General features: G+C 39.9%; 1 protein-coding gene across 1 annotated transcript in view; it reads left to right on the top strand.

Moving 5' to 3' along the window:
- The first annotated feature begins 4,500 nt into the window (after positions 1-4,500).
- The window catches only part of rgs6 (regulator of G protein signaling 6), a 101,563-nt gene continuing 89,894 nt past the window's right edge, over positions 4,501-16,169 (top strand). The window contains exons 1-2 of the mRNA XM_087851961.1: positions 4,501-4,591; positions 11,190-11,510. Coding sequence (XP_087708087.1) covers positions 11,280-11,510 — 231 coding nt within the window. The 5' untranslated portion in view covers positions 4,501-4,591; positions 11,190-11,279. The remainder of the gene's footprint in view (positions 4,592-11,189; positions 11,511-16,169) is intronic.

The following is a 16,169-nucleotide window of genomic DNA, read 5'->3' as shown; positions in this document are numbered from 1 at the left end:
ATTTTGTCACATTACAGCCACAAACATGAATCAATTTTATTGGAATTCCACGTGAAAGACCAACACAAAGTGGTGTACACGTGAGAAGTGGAATGAAAATCATACATGAGTCCAAACATTTTTTTACAAATAAATAACTGCAAAGTGGGGTGTGCGTAAATATTCAGCCCCCTTTGGTCTGAGTGCAGTCAGTTGCCCATAGACATTGCCTGATGAGTGCTAATGACTAAATAGAGTGCACCTGTGTGTAATCTAATGTCAGTACAAATACAGCTGCTCTGTGATGGCTTCAGAGGTTGTCTAAGAGAATATTGGGAGCAACAACACCATGAAGTTCAAAGAACACGCCAGACAGGTCAGGGATAAAGTTATTGAGAAATTTAAAGCAGGCTTAGGCTACAAAAAGATTTCCCTAGCCTTGAAAATCCCACGGAGCACTGTTCAATCAATCATTCAGAAATGGGAGGAGTATGGCACAACTGTAAACCTACCAAGACAAGGCCGAACAAGGAGAGCGCTGATCAGAAATGCAGCCAAGAGGCCCATGGTGACTCTGGACGAGCTGCAGAGATCTACAGCTCAGGTGGGAGAATCTGTCCATAGGACAACTATTAGTCGTGCACTGCACAAAGTTGGCCTTTATGGAAGAGTGGCAAGAAGAAAGTCATTGTTAACAGAAAACCATAAGAAGTCCCGTTTGCAGTTTGCCACAAGCCATGTGGGGGACACAGCAAACATGTGGGAGAAGGTGCTCTGGTCAGATGAGACTAAAATGGAACTTTTTGGCCAAAATGCAAAACAAGCTATGTGTGGCGGAAAACTAACACTGCGCATCACTCTGAACACACCATGCCCACTGTCAAATATGGTGGTGGCAGCATCATGCTCTGGGGGTGCTTCTCTTCAGCAGGGGCAGGGAAGCTGGTCAGAGTTGATGGGGACATGGATGGAGCCAAATACAGGGCAATCTTGGAAGAAAACCTCTTGGAGTCTGCAAAAGACTTGAGACTGGGGCAGAGATTCACCTTCCAGCAGGACAACGACCCTAAACATAAAGGCAGGGCAACGATGGAATGGTTTAAAACAAAACATCCATGTGTTAGAATGGCCCAGTCAAAGTCCAGATCTAAATCCAATCGAGAATCTGTGGCAAGATCTGAAAACTGCTGTTCACAAAGGCTGTCCATCTAATCTGACTGAGCTGGAGCTGTTTTGTAAAGAAGAATGGACAAGGATTTCAGTCTCTCGATGTGCAAAGCTGGTAGAGACGTACCCTAAAAGACTGGCAGCTGTAATTCCAGCAAAAGGTGGTTCTACAAAGTATTGACTGAGGGGGCTGAATAATTACGCACACCCCACTTTTCAGTTATTTATTTGTAAAAAATGTTTGGAATCATGTATGATTTTGGTTCCACTTCTCACGTGTACACCACTTTGTGTTGGTCTTTCACTTGGAATTCCAATAAGATTGATTCATGTTTGTGGCTGTAATGTGACAAAATGTGGGAAAGTTCAAGGGGACCAAATACTTTCGTAAGCCACTGTATTTAAAACCAAAATCACTATAATTTCTGAAGAGTGCACAGCGCACTTATCCAGTTTAAAATAATATCTTGTATTGTATACAGTTACATACTTTTGCCATGAAAAAAATTGAATTTCTCTAAGTTTAGCAGCTTATTGATCAGTGTATACATGGGTATGTGTGTATACACGTGTGTACATGTGACGATGTACTGCAATAAACGAGCACATAAAATGGGGCATCCCTTGCTAAACCACTTATCAGCACACACACAGATATGCTCCAGTGGGATCTTTTCTTCCTGCTTCCTGTTGCTCAATAATTCAGTCGGTCCAGAGTGGAGGCTATAGTTTCCAACCATGAGAAGATGTGTTCGAGTGTGTATCCGCACGAACAGATGGGGCCATTAGTATCAATGCTGTTTTTGACGGCATTTAGCTTGTAAGTGCACGTATTGATTTTACGAGCTTATTGACGTCCATTTTTCCATTTGTACAGTAAACAGCGGATAAAAGCGAGAAAGAAAAAAAAAGGAGAGGGAAACAGCTGGCTTTTGAAGCATGTGGTCCCCCTCACTCTCTGTCCCAGTAATGGCTTATTGAATTAGGACAGCAAATATTTTTAGTCGCCACCACCGGCTGTGAGAAAACGTAGCCTGGTAAACTTGGTAAACTTGCTGTCTGTTGACACTGGGATGCACACACACACACATGCACACAAAGCGAAGAAACCTCTGCTGGCTGTAGTAAGCACCCAGTTTCCTCCCTTAGTCCATCATTGCATCAGGGCCTTTGATGTGCCTCAGTGCTTGGCCGAGAGTCCCCATCAGCTAAGAGTTTATCTGCTGGGCTTGCAGCTCGCTGGTTTGAAGCTGTTGGCCTTGCATATGTTGAAGATGAGAAATTAGGAGCGATTACACTAAGAAAGATGGGGAGCGGGGGTGAGTATGGGGAAGGCTCGAAGAGCAAAAAAAAAAGAAAAAGACTTAAGAGAGGGAGTGAGTATTTCAGATAATTTCCCATGTAGGGGATATTAGCAAGCTTGTGGCTGCATTTATTTCAGAAATGTTAAAGTGCCTTGCCGTGCATTTAAAATTCAAAGCTACAAAAGCACTGAGAAGAGTTATAAATATCCACCAATCAGCTGAAAACTTAAAACTACTGATAACTGAAGAAAATAACAGTGATTATCTCATTATAGTGCAAGGTTACGCTGGGATATATTGGATCCTGGCATCCATGCGGATGTTAATTTGTCACTTGCCACCCCTGCACAATAGCAGCGACCTCCCCAGCAATGCAAAAACTGCTCAGGAACAGCTCAAGGAACCCAGCAAAGAGACCAGGATGTTCAACCAGAATTCCAAATCCACATATTTAAACTGGATTGAGTTTGTTGGATTACCCATATCTAACAATGCTTTACCTGTGAAACCACAGAATTCAAATGATCTGCTGCCAACGTCTTGGTTCCCCTCCCCCCCGTCCATGTCCTTACAGACCACACAAGGTGGGACCTTAGGAAAATTAAGCAGGTGGTTTTTTTAAATGTTGTGCCTGATTAGTGCATTTTTCCCTATTCTCTTAGTTGTTTTCCCCATGACAACGGGCTAATTTTGTTATCCAACAAAGCCTCCTTTCTCTTCATTGAACTAATTGTTATCTTGAGACGGCCACTGACAAGGCAATGGCAGCGGCGGTGGAAGAGCGAGTTTCAAAACAGCATAAATAAGCAGAGAAAGCAAGAGAGAAATTGGATGAGGTGGTTCAAATTTAAATATTATTCATCTGGAGAAAGAAATGTGCAAACACACTGGAAGATGATGGTTCTTCATGTCTGGCAAACACCACTCAGGAGTCAGATTAATTCAAAACGTAAACATGACTCTTTTTGGCGGCACTGAATTCTCCTACAGTCCACAAACATGATTCATGGAGGTCCTGGTGGATCTATAATCTTTCTGTAAATGTTCAACTAGCTGCCTTCCATTTCCAGGTACAACCTCTAGCATCCATTTTCTTCCATTTATCCAATTCTAATTTGTTTTCATTTTATTTTGAAACTTCTTTTCTATCATGCATTTTTTTTCCATAAAGTTGTGTCCATATTCATTTTATAGTAATTTCAGGCTGTATTATCAGGATAATTATGAACAGTGTGAGTACAGTTGTTTGGAAAACGTACCTTCTTTGTCTGCGTGTATGTTGTTTTCTCACATACAATTTCCTGGTTTTGCAGTCAAATCTTCTCATATCCTGTGTAGGCATTATGACATGAATGGATTTTAAGGCAAAGAGGGAAAACAGCAGCACAGGGACTTGTGTCTGCAGACAGAGGGTCAAGTATTATTGTGTAAAACTATAAGACCCTGCAGGGAAAATTCACAACTTATGATAATGGAACATATGAATATGACTAGCTTGACTGGACACTTTATGTGACACCGTGTAAATTATGAATACAAACAGTATACAATAATCTAAAAATTGTTTACAGCCAATATTTATTTGATAACAGTGCAGATAAAAGAGCCAGTACGTGGACATATCAAATCTTGAGTTACTGTCTTTATACAATTGGTTGAATGTATTATACAGTATTTGTTAATCTTCAGGATAAGTGGTGCCTACACAGATGTAAAGCTGGCTTTTCAACTTTCCTACAAACCCAACCTAACTATGACCATAACCACAACATTCCCCTGACCCTGAAAAAAACAAAAAACCAACCAACCACCTAATTTGTTGGTGAACCTTCATCGGAGGGGGATTGACAATCACACACAATAGAGAGATGCACACTCTGCGTAAACTTCTAAAATCCCAAATTCGTGCAAGTTTGGGATTGCCCTGGAATACCATAGGTGCGATATTAAATGAGTACATCTACTATCTGAACTGTTGCAGTATAATGATTCCCATATTCCAAACACGGTCTCTCTCTCCCTCTCTCTCGCTCTCTCTCTCTCTGTCTCTCTCACTCCACTGTGCGGCGGTTTGATGGGTCGGTCGGTGAAGCTGCTTCTTGGCTCCTGAGCTCCGAGAGAGAGATAAGCCGGCTGCAGAGGTAAGGAACGAGGAGAAGGGGGAGAGGCTGGAGCAGAGGGAATACGAGTGGCGGTATTATTAGTGGTGAAAGATGCATAAAAGAAAATTGAAATGTTGTTGCGTGCGCTTTTAACGCTCCTACTGGTAAAGCCTCTGTTATTTGTCATTGCAGCGGTGTTCTCAGTTTGCTGTGCTTGAGGTGTTGCTTGGCTGTTGCTGGAGTAATTAATATTTCGGAGGGTGACACGCAGGATGCAGTTTTCCCCACCTGGGATTAAAGAGACCTCAGGTGATCTGTCGGGGACACTTGAAGTGCACAAGTGCATGTTTGAAATCAATTTGCGCGTTTTCGTCCTCTGTGCATCTGTTGGGATGTGCACGGAAATTTGTGAGGAAGATAGTGAGAGAGGTGTGGTGTGTGTGTGTGTGTAGGTTAAAGTACGCGCGTAAAAATGCGTGCTGCTGGTTATTGCGGACTGTGTCGTGTAAATTAGGCTGCAGAATGCTGGGTGTGTGTGTGTTTGCGGGGGGTGAAGCGGTTCTGAGAGGATAGAGAGACCACAGAAAGAGGTCGGAGTGAGACCGAGAGAGAGATCTATGTCACTGTTGGTATGCAGACATGCACGACCATCATCCATCAAACTTAAGCTCTCCACACATTAAGACAGATGACGATTTGAGCCCGGTTCTGGCTATTAAGCAGTGATACTGATATTTATATTAATGCTGCATAATTACATGTTATCTGGATTTAGTTATCTGTGGACTGTCAGAGCATTGTTTACCTGATTGACTTTATGGTCAAATGTGGATGCACAAGTTTTGACGTCACCATCATGCAAAAAATTTGTTTGGTTGTAGAAGAAAATCAAAGATCTTTAAAGGTCGAGGATGAACTGAAAAAGATAAACAAGTGCCAGCTTTGGCCTTATCGGCCAGCACCAGTGGCTTATATCAGTAAAATGCTTGTGACTGATTTGTCGCAGCCTCACAAAGCATAGAAGTTTTTATATTGTGACCAGGTACTCACTCCTACATTGTTCTAAAAATAAATTCCCAAGTGATAGAAGATTTTGGACGAGGCTCTCGCCTTTCTTTGTGGGGTTTGCATGTTCTCTCGGAGCCTCCAAGATCTTTCTGCCTACAGTCCAGTGACGGGTTAAATGGTGATTCTAAAGTTGATCCTAGCTGTGGATTTGGGGCTTAATAGTCTAGCCTAGCTTTGTTGTAGGCTGCTGAACTCTTATCAAGCACGAATCAGCACTTATATGACCCCCAGTTAGGTTATCAGTTAAGAAACTGCTGCTCAATGATACTGAGACCTTGGAACCAACTTTTAATAAACTGTATGGGCAGGTGCTTGATTTCATACAGCTGTGGGAATGGAGCTGAAAACACCGGAATTCAGAGATTAAGAGGTGTGGCACAATACTTTATTAGATTCATTTCAATGAACGCTACACTGTAATTTGACTGTTAAAGGTCATTCAGTCTCAAATCACTGTGGGCTCTCTGCTCGCCTATCTCCAATTTGGCTAAAAATTTTATGTCCAAAGTTTGTAGCTTTTTATATAAAATACTTTTTTAAATATTACCTGCTTTTTTCACACTTTGAAAATCTGAGACAACCCTTGAACATGAATATCTAACAAAAAAAAGTGAAAAAAAAAAGAACGAGTGAGCAGAAAATGTTCTAAAAAATGTGAAGATTTGTGTTGGAATGACCCAGTTGGTAGCTGGATTTACAGTAATTAAGAATACTGTGCATTAAGCTTTATGACATCATATTGTCAGTAGTGTGGATGAGATTTTACGATCATATTATGCTACTACACTAATATAAAGAGGAACAATATTAGAGCATAAACAGTTTGTTACCCTAAAATTACCTGTGGGTGTCCTCCTCTGTGTACTCTGAATTCAGTTTCCTGTTATGCTTAAACTGTGTTTGCAGCTTGGTATTCACTTCTTGCCTCACAAGGTTACAGTATTCCTGACCTGCTCAAAATTGCATCAACCACCCAAGGTGAAGACTGGCAAATTTCTATGGTAGTCTCACTCATTGCTGTCTAAACCTCAGCACAGCTTTCTGCTACACAAACCCTTGTAACCAGATCGCACGTGAAAAAACAATCAAGGATTTGAACTTGAATTTACATGATCACACAAGAAAAAGATACACTACTGTACCATAAATATACAGAAGCTCTTAATATGTTTCGTATCTTAAACGAGATGTGAATGAACCATTACTGTGTGATATATGCTGTTAAATGCAGTCTGCCTGATAAACCACACACACAACTCCACACATTTGACTCTTTATAAGGTTGAATGGCTTCTAAACTGGTGGTGTCCCTTATATTTGTAGCCAGGCTTTTGTGTAAAATAGCCAGACATCCTCATGCAGCCCTCCCTGGGGTGGTTTTTGATGGAAGGTGAAGCAAACGCTGGGTGTGCGTTGCACTGTGGAGGGTCCAGAGGGAAAAGGATAGCGCAGACTTTAGACACAGCAAGAGATCTCACTCACCGCATCCACTTCCTGTCATCGCAACGTGTTTTAAAGGAAAGGGGGGTGGTTAAATAAATGTTCACCTCTAAATGTAATCAGAATAATTTAGAGTATTAATGTGCGACAAGTATAAAAATAAATGTCATGCGTTTCTTTCAGTCATTTAATTTCCTGAAACCTGGGGCCTATTTTTATTTTATTTTATGTTTTTCTTCTTCAGTGACTTCAAATTACATCACAACACTTTCACTGTTGTTATTCCTTTGTAGTGCAAAAGAGGAGCGAGCACAAATGTTTTGACTGATGCCTTCCTCAGTGTTCATTTTCTTGCAATCGAGTATCATTTCTGTGGCAGCGCTTGATTTGTTCCAATTATGTAGAGCTGAACGCTGAGCTGGTGAAGACATCAGCTGAAATTCAAGCGTGCTTGTTAGTCTTTTGCATTTAAGAAGAAGAAAGATAAAGCTTAAGTGAAGCTTAAAAAACTGTGCTTTACTCGTAATTGTACGTAGCTAACACGAGTGCCGAACAAACAAAGGACTCTACACCTACAGGCTCTCACGAAGACATCACAGCACGTCGACTGAAGCCTCGTAAACACCACAGGAAGTAGTTCCTGAGCTGGCGGTTCTAAAGAAGTTTGAGGGCTTAACATAGGAAGATTTTAATTCTTCTGTAAAAACATGTTGTTTGCGTTTCATAAAATGAGGCGTGTGTGGTCCCTTTATATCGTCTTCATCCTCACGTTCATCTAATTTTGGATAAATAGATTAGGCATTACATCAGAGGCTTTCAAGGTGACCAAAGCTGACTCCGGAAGTTCTTTAAAGCAATTAGGCCAACTAAAGCATCTCTATCAACAGGGGTGAGGCTCCCCTGTGAACCATTAATTAAATAATAGAGGATGATCTCATGTGAATGTTCAACCTGAACATTTCATTTCTTTGCAAAATCCAGAGTTAGAGCGAATGTTGGAGGTATTGATCCCAGCCTACGCAACTTTACGACATTCCAGGAGCAGGATGGAAAGAAGATGGGAGTTTAAACTTGAGCAGTTCAGAGAAACAAACCAGGCATCACTTCTAAGCATTGACTGCTGGTTTGGAGTAGCAGTTAAGCAGACGGTGTCCCTGTCTTTTCTTCAGCACCAGAAAGCTCCTGGACACATGGACACTTTGTACAGTATATCCTCTCACACATTCAGACACACACAAACAGCTGGTTAATGAGAGTGTCGACTTAAAAAGGACATTAAGTTCACTTCAGATGACACAAAACTGCCATTTACTCTTAACCCAGTCAAAACCACTTTCTTAACTTTAGTTCGATTCTTATTATTTAATGTTTAGCTTACTAGCATGAAAGAAGATGTGCTACCACTATGTGTCTTTGTAAACGGCTTTATGAGTAATACATGAACTAAATATAATACACAACCTAGGTGCACCTGTTTCTGAGATAAGCTAAGCTACACTAGACTCTGGCTGAAGCTTCGTAGTTTCCATATAGATATGAGAGTGGTATTGATCTTATCTTCAGATCTGTGGATGTTTCCCAACATGCCAAACCCAATCATCCTACAACCAATCACACTCAGGTCTGCTCTCATTTTGCGTCCTTTCTCTTTTCACTCTTTGGGCATGAAGCAGAAATTGCCTCGTGGCAGTTCTTTAACGTCTAATTTTGCTTCAGAATATGAGATTATGCACGATTGAAATAGCATATCAACACATGATGCTCACGATGATGATACTGCGGATGCAGGCACCCACACTGATTCTGTGTCAAATTTCAGCTCTGATACCTTTATTCTTTCAGCTGAAAACATGCTTACATGGTTAATATTCACAAATTGATTAAATTAGATAAATTTGATTTTCTTTTTTTTCCTACAGCAGGGGTGTCAAACATGAGGCCCGGGACTAGAATTGGCCCGGCAATGACTCCAGTCTGAGCCTGTGGACAGTTTTAGAAAATGCGACTTCACTTTTAACTGTATTTTCAAGTTTTGCTAGTTTTCCTCTGCCCATTCATACTGCACCAAAGTAAATAAGCAATAGATAAACATTTAAATGACTAAAAACACTGTTTCTTACAGTGAATTCCCAGTTAAAGAAAAAAGAACTTTAACTCAGGTTTTAGTTTTGCTCTCGTTCTCACCATTCATGCTAGCTTTTGGGAACTACACATGTGAACTACATTTCCCATGTACACATGGTTTATGAAGCACAGGTGGACACTATTAAAAACTCTTTGCCAACATTTGGCTGAAGTTCTAGGAAGACATTTTGCTTTGATAACCTTCATCAGGCCTTCATTCACATTTCAGTTCTTTATATTTAGTGGTGAGTGTGATGGTCCTTTTTTTAAAGATTTTACTGAGTGGAAACACAAAGTGGAAAATACTACTTTTCTCTGAGCAGATTCATCTTCCAGTCATACACCTAAAGTCTATAATGTCTTCCACAAATATTTTCTCAGATAAATGTTTCCAGGAAAACCTCCGTCTCACTGAGATTATGTGCAAACTCTTCTGGTTTGCATTGCAAAAGAAATGAATAAATTAAACTGAAATGAAATAATGGAGTGTGTTTCCATTATCACGAGTGCATATTTGGCAGTTTCCAGGTATATTGTTGTAAGGATTCAGTTATCTGCAACACAAGGAAGAGCTCGCTATCATGACATTTCCTATAGAGTGCGCAGATTAGATTTGTTTTGCATTTTCATTGCCCGGTTTGCAACCAGACTCATTTAATCGAGTGCAGAATTGTTTAGATTTCCAGGCCTGTGTAACGTTATTTTGCACATTCACTGTGTTGCAGCCAGCAAAGAGACTAGCTGTCTGCAGATGAATCAGTCAGAAGCTATTATTTCTTTTACAATGGACTAAATGGAAAGGCATCTGGTCCCAGTTACGTTTGGGATAAAATCTTCTGGCACTGATGAGCACAGAGGAAAAGAGGATGCATAGATGTGGCAGGGCTTCAAGTGTGTTTCATTTCTCTTTCCAGCTGTTTGCCCCCTATCTGACTTCTCCTTCTCCTTCTTGCACCTAATCTCAGCTCAGGTGTCACACAACAATATTTTGACAGCTGTCAGAAGAGCACAGACAGGCCTGAGTAATGGGATGTCACCAGTGTGTGTGTGTGGAGTCATATATATTGCATGTATTGTGCATGATTCAGTGATCGTTTGTTCTGTAGTAAATTAAAGGGCAATTTTATGGGGTTTAAAATCAACCTTTAACCTGCTGCAATTTGTTTCTGTACTTTGTGAGTGGTTTATTGGAATAATGTGCAATCATTTTTGCAACAGTCTCCATGTCCTCCTTCGCTACACCCATGAATCTTATCTGTGCTCTTCCTCTTTTACTCCTGCCTGGACACTCCATCTTCAGCATCCTCCACATAGTTTCCACGCCGCTCGACCTGAGTTGTCCCTCGGATACACTCATTTCTAATCCTGTCCATTTTGGTCACTTGTAACACAATTCATCTTCAACTCTGTCACCTCCAGCACGGCCTCCTGTCTTTTTGTCACTACTGCTGTCTCCAAACTCTACATCATAGCAGGCCTCACTACCATCTTGTAAACCTTCCCTTTCACTCTTGCTGCTATCCTTCTGCTTCTCTGAATGGAAATGAACGTGCAAATTAGTTTTCAAAATGAGATATTCGTCTGACTGATTTTCATCATTTGAATTAATTCATGCACATGATGTCTAATTTTAACTGAAGAAACAAATTTTTATTCCCCTTGTAAAACAAGACATCACATCCTTTGTGGGAAAGAAGCAAGTGACGCTCTTATATGCCAGGAAATATGATGTCCCACAAACTGAAATGATTGACTGGAATAATCAAGCAAAAACAGAATGTATTTTATTCTCCTTTAACTTCAGTCTCATGTGACGGGGGTCTGGAGGGAGTAGCGTAGAAGGGATAACAGAGAAAAGTAGGAGAATTGATGACGCCTCCATTGCATCCATCCTGTGGCTGCTGACAGAAAACCAGAAAATAGAGAGACATGGGAGACTGGAGCCCAATGCTCAGTTCTATGGTCCAATTTATCACTTTGTTTCTCTCTCCCTTTCTTTCCCTAGACTCTGGAGACAGCACAGTTGGAAATAAAGAAGAGAAGACAAAGAAGAGAGGATAATTTAACACACAGGGAAGGCGACTGTAAGGGAGAGATGGCTGAGGCACAGCAGCAGCAGCAGCAACAGCAGGAGGAAGGAGGGGAGAAGGAGAAGGAAGAGGAGCAGCAGCAGTCGAGCCCCGTGGAGAAGACTGAACCCGACGAAGGGGCTGAGGAACCGAAGGAGCTTGCCCAGACGACCCCGTCTCGACCTCTGCTCTCCACGAGGTCCATGAGCATCGTGGACCCAGATGATGACACGCCCAACATGATTGTTTACAGAAAGGTAAGCATAATCTCCAGCATCTTTTTGCTGACTCACAGTAGTTTGTGGTTTTGTTAGACAAATTTTAACCACTTGCTGCTGGTGGTGCTGCAGACTTGAGAGAGTAGGATGGGGAATGCTTTTTAAGCGCTTCAGTGCAAAATGATTTTTTGGCTTTGCTGTCAGTCAAACTCGAAAGTAAGTTTGAATAAAAAATAAAGCGAACATTCAGCTGATCTGTGAGGGTTTTGGAGCAAATTTTATTAGTTTCAGGTAATTCTGAGATTTCTACGTTTGGCTGGAATCAGTGAGGCCAGTTCTGAAACTAGCTTTATTCTTTTTACATGTATTACATGTATGCATCTTTTACATGTATTTTAATTGGAGGAAGCCAGAGTATCAGCATAAACTCCAACAGGACAAAATTACTTGATGTCTGTGTCATCAGAGATGGAGATTTACTGTATAGGTGGTATAATTATAGGTGTGATTATAACCCAAAGCTTTAGAGGTTTATTATTATTCCTCTACAGTAGTTACTTTATGCCACACAGAGCTGATTAAAAGACAAATGAATGTATTTCAAAGGCAGTCTTGCTCTCTCTTCTAAATGAATATGAGCTGTGACCGCATTACTTACCAGCAGGCAGCTGGTGCACACATTTAACTAATTATCATGCATAATTAGGATGCTACATACTAAAATTGAAGTTAATTCCTATCGGCTGGTGATGCAGCAATTTCCTCTTGGAGCTGCTGCCCTGATGTATGACACTAGAAATGAAGGCTCCTGCTGCGAACTGAGATGGAAAGTTTTTGGACAGGTGGCGAAAAAAGTGAGAGATTGTTTTTCATAAACAAGCTTGCAGTATGTTTCTTTTGATCAGAAAAGACACACGTCAAATTTATGGAGAGGATAGTTTCAGAAATAGCAGAACATCTTTGTGAGAAATGGGGTTTTAAAAGAAGTGTGAAGTGAAGAGACTACATAAGACGTCAGCTGAGCCACCACTGCAAGTTGACAACTGCATTAAGTACCATAGATAAATAAAGAATAGTGGAAAAGAACACTAACTCCTAAATGCTGGTCCAGAAGGACTAGCTGTCTAGAAGCAGTTTCACACCACAAATGAAACTGTCCATGATAAATTAATGCCAAAATGTTGTACATAAAATATAAGGAAGGAGGCTCGGTTGCCATTTTTTGTAAGTTTCCACCCCGTTTAAAGGCGTGTTTTGTGGCTGACCCTGACATTTGACCTCATTGTGAAAGGGAATGAGAATATACTGTTTCTCTGGACGGAATCAATGCACTATGTCATGTCACCCCAACCTGAATGAAAGACAAGGGGGAAGAAGATGAATTTACTCCGAGGGCAATCTTGCCTCCTGTGCTAAATGAACGTGTCAGTATTGTTTACCAGCAGGCAGCTAGTGCACATTTTTACTTATTTATCGTGACCACAGAAGTGTGGCTCTATAGGGATGAGGAGATGAAAAAGATGAGAAGAGAGTGATGGAAAATGATCTCTACTAGCCATAGCGTGTCTGTAATGCAAGAATTAATGGGTGAAATTGGCTGAAATAATTTCTCTCTGTCAGTAAGCACTAAATTCTGCGATCAGAGAGGTGAAGGATATTTAATGCAGGCTGAGAACTTGTTTAAATGCTGAGTGGGCATTATCAAATTACTTTGCATCCTATTCAGTCTTGATGAAGCCTGGAAATGAACCACAGTGACAGCACTTGCACTTGACAATATAAAGAAGCAGCACTTGAAGATAAAACTTACTAGTGGCAATATTTTTGCTTTTTGTTTGGACAGATAACCTTTTCTGGTTCAATTAGTTTAACAAGTGCTCAAATGACTCAAAGCAAGAGCTAATTTCATATCTGGAGTGTATTCTACTCATTTATTTTTATTCAAGTTTGAATAAAAAGGTGCAGGAAGAAGAAAATGTCATAAATGTGGCCTTTCTAAAATGAATCGTTTACACTGGTTGAACACATACATTTAGTTGCATATTTGTCACACAGTAATTGCCCCCAATATTAACCTATGAATTAACTGCGATTAACCACATTTTTTTGAAAAGCTGAGTTCAGTTAGATCAGCCACACCCAGGCCTCATTGCTACCAGACATGTTAAGGAAAGAAATCACTTAAATGGAACAAAGTTATGTAGGCTAAAAGATCTTTAAAAACTCAAAACACCATGTCAAGATCTAAGGAACAAAGTCACTGACATCTATCAGGAAAGGGTTACGAAGCTATTTCTAAGGTTAGGGGACTTGAAACAGTGGAAACCTTACCAGGAATGGCTGGCCTACATCGACAACTCATCCAGAAACAACATCTAAAGAACTGCAGACCTCATTTGAGGACTAGGCAAAAATGGCATCCAAGAGTTCCAAGGTGAAAACTACTGCTCACCCAAAAGAACACAAAGATCTCACATTTGCCAAGAAATATCTCGATATACCTCCAAGACTTTTGTTGTTGAACTTTTTGGAAGGTTTGAGTCCCGCGGTAGGTGGCATAAAACTAAACAGCATTTCATAAAAAACATTATCATCAGTCAAACGTGGTGGTGTGATGGTCTGGGACTGCTTTGCTGTTTCAGCACCAGGACGAGTTGCCTTACATGATGGAACCATGAATTCTGCTCTCTTTCAAAAAATCTTGAAAGACAGTACCTGAGCATCAGTTCATGTCCTGAAGCTTAAGCACATTTAGGTTTTACAGCAAGATCATGACCTGAAACACAAAAGCAAGTCCACCACTAAATGGAAAAAATCAAGCAACTAAAGATCCTTCCTAGTAAATGCAAATGTTTGACTGCAGTCCTTGCTGACAAAGGTGGCACAACCAGTCATACGTTTAATAATAATAATAATAATAATAAACTTTATTTATAAAGCACACTTAAAAACCAAGGGTATGTCAAGGTGCTTAGAGAGCAAATACTTTAAGACAAAGGATCAAGTAGGTTTGGATTTGTTTAATCTGAAACATTCAACAAAAGCAAAACAAATATACAAAAAAAGGAACTTAAGAAGGAAGGAAATACTTTTTCACAGCACTGTACATGCAGACAAATGTAAACATGCACAATATGTTCATATACACATGTGCTTAAAAGGCAAAAGGCAAACAGAATAAGCACAAATTTCCTAAGCACAAAGTTACCATTTCCTGCAAATAAGCAAAAATACAACTCATGGTAGTCAATGTGCAAATATATTCTTTGTATACATGTACTTAAATGATCGAATATTTATTGTTCATGTACAATGTACAGTGGGCTGTTCTGTTCTATGCTATGCACTGTGCAGTCCAAAGCTTCCTCTTGAGAGTTCCTCTAGAGTATTCTAACAAAAAGTCAACTTTAACATTGAGATTTCTCTTGTGTTAGATAGATAGAATAGACCAATCTCTTATGGCCAATAATTTTCAATTATTTCAAGTGTTAAATTGACCAAATCGACCAATTCCACAGGATTCTCGTTATTGTACGTTTTGTAACTTTGTTTTATCTCATAGTTCAGAACAATAACTGAGATGTGACAAAATTAAAGAGTAATGCAAGAAATTAAACTGACAGAGTATATCTTAAAATAGATTTTCAAGAAGGTTTATTATTATTACACTAGGAAATTCAATTTCCTAAAATAAGTCATCTTGTTTTACCTATGTGTAAGGCATTTACGTCAAATAAATTTAAAACATGTCAGTTTCATCATTAGCCGACCCCAGCAATGTGTGTTCACCACAAGAAAAGAAAACAGTGGTATCATCAGCAAAAAGGCCATAGTTGGATATTGTTTTAGATGCTACAGTTGGGTCGGTCTGAGTTCTTGCTGTAGGCTATTTAAGAAGAATGGTTTATTGATTTATCCAAGATGCTAAGAAAGTTGGGTTTGAATATCTGTATGAAGGTTCTATGGATGATTTGATGCATGGGGATATCTACACTATAGATTTTGTCCCGATTTGGATGAATGCAACTGAAGACGTGCGTGTCTTAATATCCTGAAACTGGATAATGAGATTGCATTGTCTGATACAATGTTACTCACTCTCAGTGTCTTATTGTTATATAATAATTATATAATAACGTATTTACTGGTGATGTTGATGAAGGATCTATAAATGGAGATTTCCTGCTAAGAAAAATAATTTTAGTGAGATGAACCTATGTGTATCAATCAATCTGTGTATTGATTTATGTATTTTGACTCATCTGACCTACACATTCACCCTCTGTTCTCAGCTGCTTTTTCACTGGATCATTTCTGTGCGGTGTTTTTTAAGTGTATTTGAACCTTCTTCTTTTTTTCTTTTTTTTTAAACAATTCTTCTTATCTTTCCACGATGACAAGAAAAACAATGAGACAGAAAAGTGGTAGGACTGATGAACTCATCGTAGACTATTTCAGTATCTGTAGTCCATCTGGCTTTGGAAATGTCATTTATCTAAAGATGCTGGAGGTGGAGCTGGAATCGCAGGACTCCAATTGCCAGTAAATGAATAAATAAACGAGTTCCTGATGCAGGATAGAGACGAGAGTTTACAGATAGAAAAAGAAGCTGTGTGGAGAGATTGAAAAACAAGGTAGTAGAAAATAACAGATGGTATAAGTGTCATGGACACAGTTCCTAGGAGGTCCGTGAGCAGT

Source organism: Neolamprologus brichardi, chromosome 15, assembly GCF_056152115.1.
Source record: "Neolamprologus brichardi isolate AB-2024 chromosome 15, ASM5615211v1, whole genome shotgun sequence".
NCBI lineage: Eukaryota > Metazoa > Chordata > Actinopteri > Cichliformes > Cichlidae > Neolamprologus > Neolamprologus brichardi.
Note: the sequence above shows the minus strand (reverse complement) of the source record. Positions and strands in the feature narration are given on the sequence as shown.